The 10,410-nt window shown below is 43.7% G+C and overlaps 1 protein-coding gene across 1 annotated transcript in view; it reads right to left on the bottom strand.

Annotated features, from left to right (window-relative positions):
• Positions 1–10,345, bottom strand: part of LOC109290732 (apolipophorins-like) — a 13,082-nt gene extending 2,737 nt beyond the window's left edge. Inside the window, exons 1-6 of the mRNA XM_019507452.1 lie at positions 10,106–10,345; positions 9,266–9,468; positions 8,222–8,417; positions 5,290–5,399; positions 2,224–2,346; positions 1,301–1,442 (exon numbers count right to left, since the gene is read on the bottom strand). Of these exons, the coding sequence (XP_019362997.1) occupies positions 1,301–1,442; positions 2,224–2,346; positions 5,290–5,399; positions 8,222–8,417; positions 9,266–9,468; positions 10,106–10,238 (907 nt within the window). The 5' untranslated portion in view covers positions 10,239–10,345. The remainder of the gene's footprint in view (positions 1–1,300; positions 1,443–2,223; positions 2,347–5,289; positions 5,400–8,221; positions 8,418–9,265; positions 9,469–10,105) is intronic.
• Positions 10,346–10,410: the final 65 nt, after the last annotated feature.

The following is a 10,410-nucleotide window of genomic DNA, read 5'->3' as shown; positions in this document are numbered from 1 at the left end:
CCCCCCCCCCCCCCCGATAATAGAAAGGCAAGATATCTGTAAGCAAGTAATATATGTGATAATGCAGAAAACGTATAGAGCTCAATATACAGCTACCTATATCCTGAAACTATGAATTTGCAGTTCTATGCAGATAGGGAATCGTTTGTTACTAGTAGTTAGCTGTTGAGTTTGTAAGGGTAGGGATCAGCATTAATACTATTCTGTACTGTATTAGGACAGCCTCCAAGATGACCCTTCAGCTTGCAGCAGTGGCAGATTGGGGCTCCCAGCCATAGGGGTGCAGCTGGAGTCAAAGTCTCCACTGCACCCCCACAGCTGCGAGCTCTGTTAGCAGTTCCAGGCTCCCAGGCACAGAGGTGCACCAATCTCCCCTGTGGCTGGGAGCCCCATCAACTGATCTGGGCTCCAAGCCCTGTTGGGCATGGTGCATCCCTGTATCTGGGAGCCTGGATCAACTGATGGGGCTCCCAGCAATGGGGGCCAAAATACACACGGGTGGCTGGGAGCTCCACCAGCTGTTGGGGCTCCCAGCTGCAGGAGCTTCCTACTTGCCAGTGCAAAGGGGAGGGGGGGACATTCCTGCTCCAGCTCCCCCTGCATCATTTATATGGCAGGGAGTGAGATTGTCAGGGATCAAGCATCAGACCCTATTGTGCCTTTAACTGAATGTCTGCCAGGGGCCTAATTCCCAAAATTGTTCAGCAGTAAGTCTGTTAGGAGTAAAATGAACTGAAGTATATAAGAGGCCCACATTTGATCTTGGCAGAGATTCTAGGGCTTTAGACCTCCACTAGCACTTTTTTCTGATGGTTCTATTTTTCCTTGCATTTCCAAGGAACTCAAGACATAAGGCTGAGGGTTAAGCATTAGCCAGCTTAATCGTGGAATTCTAAGGAACGATTAAAACAACAGACTGATTTCATTAGAAAAGGTGGAAAGAAGGAAAGTGTTTTTCAGACTTACACAACACAGACTAGTGATAACACAAATCTAGATATTAATTATTTAAAACACAAAAGGTCAAAGGAAAAAAGGTATCTACAGATCAGACTACTATAAAATAAACTGAAAGGAATTAAGATAGCTAGAGAGGAATTTGAAACAGTTTTTCTGTTAAGTGAAATCCAAAATAGAATTCTGGGGAAGAAGTGAGAGAAACCATAGCCTAGAAACAAGCAAAAATTATGAGCAGTGTTCCTGTTTCTGGGGTTATGTATTTCCACATTAACATGCAAACAAGTTACTTGGTAATGTTAGCATAAGTAGAATATTTAGGATGAAGAGAAATGAAACTTACCACATTGAGGAGGAATGTCCAAGGGGACAAAATTTCTGTTGCACAAGTGGACAAATGCTGCTGCCAAGTTGCAAGCAGCTTTCAACTCACTGGATCCACAAGAGTCTTGTGAACACATGGCATAGAATGGTTCTGGGTCCACCTTAAACATGAGCAAAGTTGTATGTAACATCTTCAGTTCTGCAAAGCACAAACCCGTACCCCAAAAAGTGTGACAGCAATTTGGAAATAAATAAATCTTTCCTTTTAGTTTGTAATTCTCAGATGCAAATGAGAATTAGTGTTGGCGAAACAAGAGTGGATAAATCATGTCAGGTAACTTAAAACTGTACAGCAAATATGGCAATTTAATTATAAAAGAAAAAAGAACTTAAAAATGTTCTTTGGGTAGATGTGATATCTTTTATTAGACCAACTAAGTAGTTGGAAAAATTGTTCTTTGCAAGCTTTCAGGCACAAACATGTTTTAGTTTTCCCAATTTTTTATTTTGTTTAATAAAAAATATCACATCTACCCAAAGAACCTCATGCCTATGTGTCCTTAGACCAACATGGCTACAACCAACAACCAGAAAAAATGTGGCATTTCACTCAAGATATGCCTTGTCTCAGACCAGAATTAAAATGCCCTTTAATCTACTCACAGAGCTTAACTGTATCAAACTAGTTTGGAATTTGGAAATAAAGATCAATGTCAGGCCAAGCTAATGTTCCAAAGCTTAAGAGACCTTACTAAAATATGCATGCAGCAGGGAGAAAAATGACATTTGGTTAGACTTTCTGTAATATTAAAGTTCTGCTAAATTCCAGCTAAAGCACCATGGAAAATTAATCTATTCTTTGATCTCTTGTAATTTTAACAGCTTTGTACCATGTGGTTTGGAAGTTCAAACTTTTCTCTGCTGATTCTTAGTATTACTTACAACTTTGAAACAGTTCCTGAGAAGAGAGCGGGCTTCTTGAAAAAACATTTTACAAAATTTTTGCTTTACTGTGATGGGACATGCCTTCACTTTCTTCTGTACATGGCTGCACTGACTGGTCACCTGAGAAAACAAGACTAGTCAGAACACAAACAAATTGTTTTTTAAAGCATTGATGTAGTGGAAGCCCCTTAATTTATACCAGAAGACAGTTTAGATAAAGGCTTTTTAGACCTATTGTTTTACACTGCCCTGAATAACTATTTCATTGTTTCATTAATATTAAGATGTGCCTTGCACTCTTCATAAATGAAACAAAGTATCTCTTTTGTCTTATAAATATTACAGATTACAGATATTGTTTCCTTTTCCTATTGATTTTATGATTCATTAAAGTTTTTTTTGTGTATGACTGGTGAAATAATAAGTAGTTGGCTAGGTCTCTTTTTGATAACATTATAAATGATAGATTAAGATAACCTTTTTTTTCTAGATCCTTTTATAGAGAGACAATACTTTACCAGTGTATTCATCCTTGTTAACATATATCAAGAAAGATTTAAGAGCAGATAATCACTGGATGAAGGTAGCAGCAATGACAAACATTTTTGCCTATTGAGATACAGATGTATTTTTGCCATGGTTGTTTTAGGTAAGCTCCTTCACAAGTCACAAATATGGTGATAGCCAATGTCATAATCAACAATTAGCAACATTAATTGGCTTGTTTTGCCTGAGTAGTGCTTATGGGTCTTTGCACTAGATCAGCAATTTAAAAAAATTAATACTTGCTCTAAATGCTTTAGCTCCATTAATAGAACCCTCTATGTTCAAGCAAAATCCAAATGTAAACTCAGGTTATATTAAGTGACAACTTTAATTGCCAGGTTAACCTCCCAAACAGTCCTTTTTCTAAGGTGAGTAGGCACCTGCATGGCTCCTTGCTTGAAGAGTCTTCTCTTTATCCTCCCTTGTTTTCATGGCCCCTGGTCCTTCAACACTAAAGTGTGTTCACTTCCATTAACACTGGGCACAACTTCATTGTACTGCACAAGAAGCCAGCCCGCTAGCTCCTGTGCTCCTTCCTATCAGCCATATAATACTGTCACCACCAGTAGACTGTAATGTAAGGATTCTGAGATGAGTTTTGCAAGGCAGAAGGGAGTGCATGGTTATTCCTTTAAGCTTGGCCTCCAGCTATTGCTCACCCTGCCATATCTGCCCTGCAATTGATCTTACTGTCTTTCTTCTAACACCTATTGCTTATAGCAAACCTTCAGTGTAAGAGGGAAAGGTTGATTCAGTTTTATCAGGGCAACTAAATACCATATTTACTCAAATCCAGTACAAGATTTCCCCTGCCTCCCTTTTAGCATAGGTAAAAAAGCCCCTTATCTTGGATTCGAGTAAAAGGTGGAGGGGGAGCAGGTAGCTGCTGCAATTCTGACTCCGAATCTGAGCATACGTTGCAGCCAGGGTCACAACAGCAGCCACCTGCCACCATGTCTGCACACTCTGTCTTCCTTGCCTGCCCCTGCAGCCTCTACTGCCTCCCTTTCAGCTCTGACTCCAGCTGGGCACGGAGCACATGAAGACTCCATCGCCTGCCTAGCCAGTCAGTAGTGGTGCTGCTCCAGCCTTGGGGTGCTGCTGCATGTCTGGGCAAGGGCTCCATTACCTGGGAGAGATTCTAGCTGGAGCTGCATCAGACTGGGGCGGGGGTGGTGAGAATAAGGAGGCAGGGGCTGTGAGAACCAGTGGGGGCAGGTGCTGGGTGTGGTTGGGTAGCCTGCAAGGGGAAGAAATGGGGAGGGGGCAGAGGGCAAGGGGACTGCCTACCCCCTAGCTGCCTGCTGCTCCTTTCCCCTGTGTAGCAGTGGGGGAGGAGGGAGGGTGAGCTTAAGACAATCCCCCAATAATTAGATTTTATACCTGGAAAATTATAACAAATGTATACATTTTCCATATATGGAATGAAATTATTGTGGGGGGGGGGGTCGGTCATCTTAAATTTTAAGTAGTCTTGGATTTGGGTAAATATGATACATTGTCCACCATACTGTCTCCTCCTATTTCTTCATAAAGTTCCTAAGAGTTAGACAGAGTTCCTGACTTTGCATATTTATATTCCTGTCCACTGACTTAATGATGTATGTCAATGTTACATTATCAGCAAGTCAATCTTTTTATTACTTTTTCTGAATGGGATATGACTGCAAGCAATGCACAGAGTTCAGCAAAAGTCATCTATAAATTCTTCTCAGCAGTAATGTACACTGCAAAGAGGCTGTGTGGCATACAAATGAAATGTAGCAATCAATAGCATAAGCAGAGCCATTATGACATCAGCCACTTAAAAAAGGTCATTCATGCTTCCCTGGCTTTTTTAATGCCATTATAATAAGTTTCTTGCATATTACTTTTCATTGATTATTTTTCTTTTTTACTAATTCAGGTTGCCTGCATATTTCTGTGTTACTTGAAAGTTGGCCTTTTTAGAGAGAGAGAGTGAGCAGACTAAAGGAGGTAAGTGAGAAGGAAGCAAGAAAGGATCAGATAGAGGTACCACGAGTACAGGCCCTGAGAAAAGCTGAGAGTTCCTGGGGGCTTCAGGCTGGCTGAAAGGGGCCTAGGGTTATCTGCTGTTGTGTTACTGCTCCTGTATTCAGGGAAAGAGAGCCCAGCATATTCATAAGTAATGGATGTGCACCAAAGATAACCAGATCTCATCAACAGTTCTCATTCTAACAGAAGCAACCTGCAGGATTCCACAGTTTGGCTCATTTCTTAGATTAACAATGCGGGGTTTCAGCATGAAGGTTAACTTGCTTAGGAAGTTTAAGCAATAAATGCAGTTCTGTTATGGTGAAAATATTGGTACATTTCCAAGATTGTGTGGCTGACTTGTATAAGGAAGTATTCCCACTTTTATGGAAGTGTTTTAACCTCTTTAGGAAAACTGAAGTAGTAGGTTGTGCAGGTCACATATGGTCCTTTCTGTCTGAGTGACCCCTAGACAGACACATTTTGTGAGTCTTTTCAGGTAGCAAAGAGACAGCCAATTACCTGCCAGCTCCGTATAAATTCCTTAATGCTGCTGGAATGGGAGTGGTTAGAAAGCATCCATTCATTTCCAGCTTCATTGTCATTAGTGCCAAAAAGACCAGCTGATACACCTGGAAACAAAGAAAACTGAGTAAAATGAGCACAAAGTTACAGGTTTAGAAACTGCCTTCAGGCACTGAGGGTAGAGTGCTATTTCTTTTCTGCATCTAAAGTTTTTAGCCACACACGTGGCATTTTTGGTGCTTAGGTATAGGTAACAAACCTATTTCCCTTGCAGTGTGGATACTAAATGCATGCACAGAGACTGAGTATGCACAATAGCCTATGCCAGGGTTACCATATGTCCGGGTTTTCCCATACATGTCCTCTTTTTGGCTCCTCCCATGTCCGTCTGAGCACTTTTTTGAAATCTGAACAAATGTCATTATTGACTCCAAGATGAACATGGGCCGACAATGCGAGGTCATGGTTGGCAAGGCTAACCGGACCTTGTCGTGCATCCACAGGTGCATCTCGAGTAGAGCCAAAGAGGTGATCCTCCCCCTCTATGCGACACTGGTCAGGCCACAGCTGGAGTATTGTGTCCAGTTCTGTGCGCCCCAGTTCAAGAGGGATGTGGACAATATGGAGAGGGTCCAGAGGAGGGCCACCCGCATGATCCAGGGACAACAGGGCAGACTCTACAGTGAGAGACTGCGGGACCTGAACCTATTCAGCCTCCACAAGAGAAGGCTAAGGGGGGACCTGGTGACTGTCTATAGACTCACTAGGGGGGACCAGAGGGGTTTGGGGGAGACGCTGTTTCCCCTAGCGCCCGCTGGCATAACAAGGAGAAATGGGCACAAGCTGTTGGAGAGGAGGTATAGATTGAACATCCGCAAAAACTACTTCACCGTTAGGGCGGCTAGGAGCTGGAACCAACTTCCAAGGGAAGTGGTGCTGGCCCCTACCCTGGGGGTCTTTAAGAAGAGGCTGGATGCCCACCTAGCTGGACTCGTTTGAGTCCCATTTCTCTTTTTGGGGTTTTTGTTGTTCTCCCGCCCTGGCGGGGGGTCGGGCTAGAAGATCTACTAGGTCCCTTCCGACCCTTAATCTATGAATCTATGAATCTATGAATCTATGTCCAGGATTTTGCTCTGCTCCACTGCCAGAAGTGTGGGGAGGATGATGGGAGGCAGGGGGATCACATGTGAATGTGTGCACGTATACACATGGCTGGCATATAGCTAGGCAGGGTCATGGGAGCAGCCCTGGTAGCTGGATGCAGGTAAGTCTATGAGGTGCAGGGGTTGGAGGGCCAGGGCTTGGAGACTGTCTGGGTTGGGGTGGGGGTGGAGGGGATGGGTGTGTGTGTTGGGTGTGGGGGGGTGGCGGCAGGTGCCTGATGATGCTGGTGTCTAGGCACAAGGGCTGAGGCAGAGCAGAAGAAAGGCACCTGCCCATCCAGTGGGGGAAGGGGGTGGAGGGGCCCTTCAGGGGCAGTGAGGAACTGCGTGGCCAAGCTAGTTTCACCAGGGGCCGCTGCCCTTGCTTGTAGGGGCAGGGCACCTGGGAAATGCTGCCTGGGTGGGGCATAGCCAGGCTGCCTGGTCCAGGGGGCTGTGGGTTGGGAGTGAGGGGCACCAGCATAGCCCAGCATAGGACCAGAGTTCTGCAAGTTGGGAGTGAAGGGCAGCAGCAGGGACATAGGGCTGCAGGTTGGGAGTGAGGGGCACTGGCAGTGCCAGAGGGCTGTGGGTTTGGAGTCAGGTGTCCCCTGCCAGGTATCCTATTTTTTGGGACTGAAAATATGGTAACCCTAGCCTGTGCCCTGACTGGACACATACAGAGCTACATACACACAGCAATTCTGGATTCATACCTGCATCTAAGTCTCAAAAATGCAGCAAGCCATAACTAGTGGATGTTAACACTGTGGAGAAGGGCCCACCCACATGGTAGCCCCAGTAGTTGAGTGGTTAGGGCACTACTCAGGAAGCTAGAAACCTGTGTTTTAGGCCTACATCTCTCTTTCTCAATCCAGTCTTCCCATCAGTGTAGAATCTTTCCCACTGGACTGCTCTTTATGCAATGACTAAAGGCAAGAGGCTGTGGCACAGCCTCAGAGATTGCACTGGGAAGGGGATCTGGCTACTGCCTGTCCTGTGGTGGGATGGTTAGAGCATCAAGCCTGACGAAGCAACCACAGCACAAAGACAGAGCCAAAACCAGCAAGGTAGGCAGCAAGAAAATGCCATCTAGATGCATGAATGTAAACAGAATTCTAGCCTTCCTGTCCTGCCTGGGGAAGTTCAGATCAAATGCAGAAATGGTTTGTTCAGGTTAAAAAAGGAGAGCTTGCCATAGCATCCATTATACAATGGGTTTGATTATTTGGTCTTGCATGTCAGAGACTATTCAAGAGTCGGGGTGTCAAACATGTCACCTGGCCCACACAGCTAGTGGAATGGCTGGGATTTGGCGAAGCAGGGATGGGGCCTGCTGCTGAAATCGGGTACAGAGCCTTGCTAAGGACACATACTGGCAGCAGGTGATGGCTGCGTTAGCACCTATTAATGTCTCTTGCCCCACTGCCAGATCCAGCCCACAAGGTAACAGTTTAAAATCCCTGCTCTAGAGCAATGGCTCTCTTGTGCTGACTGGTGGAGCAGAGCTGAGCTCTCAACACCATGGGTTGCATTAAGAGGCAGCTAAAGTTACAGGAACTTTATGTAAACATTTGTGGTTTTACTACATGGATTTATTTCATGTCACATTAGCAAGGAATGTCTGGTGCCATCACCAGGGCTAGTATGAAACAAACTGGGAAGGACAGGTGAGGGCAGCTTTTAATCTAGTTACTGAGGTCTCTAGACATCAGAGATAGAGGAAAAAACAGCGAGAAGCAGAAGGGTCCAATTAAAGCGTTGCTAAGATTGTGTTTAATACTAACCATGATGCCATCCACTCAATGTAATGGTACAGAGGTCATGATGAAAGTCACAGGAGACAGAAACTCCACTCTGACTGGACACTTCTATTTTATTAGCTTCTTTTCTTGCAATTAGGCCATTTTTTTCAAGAGACAGATCAAAATCAAGACTTTGGCAACTCTCTTCTGCCAGGGAAAGATTGTACACCTTGTACATCTGTTAAAATGAAAAAAAATCTCCAAGTAAATAATATTTGGCAGGGTTTTACAAAGAACTGATACTCCTAAAATCCCCATTGGTGTTTGTAATGTCAAATGCCAGAAATATGACTTATTTGGAAAGTACTATTTCTGGTCACAGGCTGGTTAGCTCACTGTGTGCAGGCTGGGCAGTGCCATTTATGAACTGCCCCATTTTGGGGCAGAAAGCCACAAAGCCACCCAGGTACACTGAGTTTATTACCCACAGCACAAGTGCTGTAAGTCTTCCTGGCATCATATTGTCTGTGCAAGAAGAAAGGGTAAGTTTCCTTAAGCCTTCTTCCATTTCCTGTATCCAGGAGCCAGGCAGGATATTTTCCACACTTACCAATATTAGCTGTTATTTTTGAGAATTAGTCCTGCTTGCTGATATATGACAAGTCTATAAGCTCCCCTTTATGCTAAGTTGGAATAGGGATACATTTGATGCTTGGCTTCATTGTCAAAATATAATGATTTCAATATTGCTCTTTCTGTTGTAATAATATAAGAAGGTAAAGTGCTATACTGGGTCAGATCAGTGGTTCATCTAGCCCTGTAGCCTATCTCCCACAGTGGGGCCCTTTTCTTATCACTCCTCTGCTCATGTCTCCAAGCAGACTCAACAAATAGGCCCGTCTCCCACAGTGGCAGACGTGCATGCTAGAGGGAAAGCAATGAACTGAATACATCTATCCCATATTCATTAACCTCCCTGGCACCCACCATCATTGGTTTAGAGATGCAGGAGCAAACAGCTCCAACAATGCAATTTCCAGAACACATTTCATTATTTTGCAATTAAACTTGAATATCTCCTCCCACCTTCAGTCCTGGGTACAGATCAAACACTGTCTGGTTCATCTCCACATAGAGTGATCTTGAGCCACTGGTCTCCTGGTTCAGCACTACAGTGAAGGTGCTGTGAACAAAATCCTTGGCAAGAAGCACACTGCACTTTGATGCCAGATCATAAATTCTTCCATCAAAAGTCATAACATGTTTGTTCCCCATCAACACAGCATGATCTGGAGAAAGACATTATATAAGAGCAGTGTCACTAAACTGTGCACAGAGCAGTGTACTATACCAGTGTCAGAACAGCTTATTACTTCTCAGGAGACTTTTCTAAGATAATCATCAGTATATAGATTCTAAGCCAGTTATAAGCTTTTCCACAATAGTGAATTTTTTAGAAGGGAAAAAATCTATCTTTTTTTATATCAGCCTGAATTCAGATGTTCTGAAACTGGGAGATGTGAAATGAGGATTCAGTTTGCACGTGAGCTGATCTCTATTTAAGATATAAGTGCTAAATATATATGCATATTCTTGTATTAGAAACATGAATAAATGATAAGTGTTTGTCTCAGAGAAAGTTCAGCACATCAGAAATAGAACAGGGAATGATTCTCTTGCTCCACAGGCACCAAGTAGGCAACTCCTTTTAAAGTGAAAGGGAACTGTAGATGTAAAGCACCTCTGAAAATTACGCTGTTGAAACCCCATCTTAATGCCCTCCAAATACTGCCCAGATCCAGGAGCTACAGGAAACAGCCACTTCTGGAAGCTCTGTTGTCTGCCAAGGAGTGGTTAGAAGTTCATGCAATTCAGCAGAAATGGGACTCTGAAGAAAAACATTAAAACTTTCATCAAAAGACTTGCATTCAAATGGACTCTCCATCATCCTCCGTTTGAATCTGTAGTATTCTGCTACGGGGTTGATGTTATAGAAGTCTCTGAGGGGCCTCATTAGCTTTTCTTCAATGAGGTAGTTAGTAATATTTGCCAAATCCATAGAGTGTTCTCCTTTGGGTAGAACTGGCAGGTTCACTGCCACTGAACAATTCCTGTGGGGCACAAATGATTCACTTGTGATCTCACTGGCATTAAAAGATTCAGTGCACTTTATGTATTACTCATCTAGAAATGTCACGGGCTATAGGCTGTACAGGAGGGACAGGATACGA

The sequence above is a fragment of the Gavialis gangeticus genome, unplaced genomic scaffold, assembly GCF_001723915.1.
Source record: "Gavialis gangeticus isolate Ggan-Ray unplaced genomic scaffold, GavGan_comp1, whole genome shotgun sequence".
NCBI lineage: Eukaryota > Metazoa > Chordata > Crocodylia > Gavialidae > Gavialis > Gavialis gangeticus.
The sequence above is the reverse complement of the archived record's forward strand: the minus strand, read 5'-3'. Positions and strand labels throughout refer to the sequence as shown.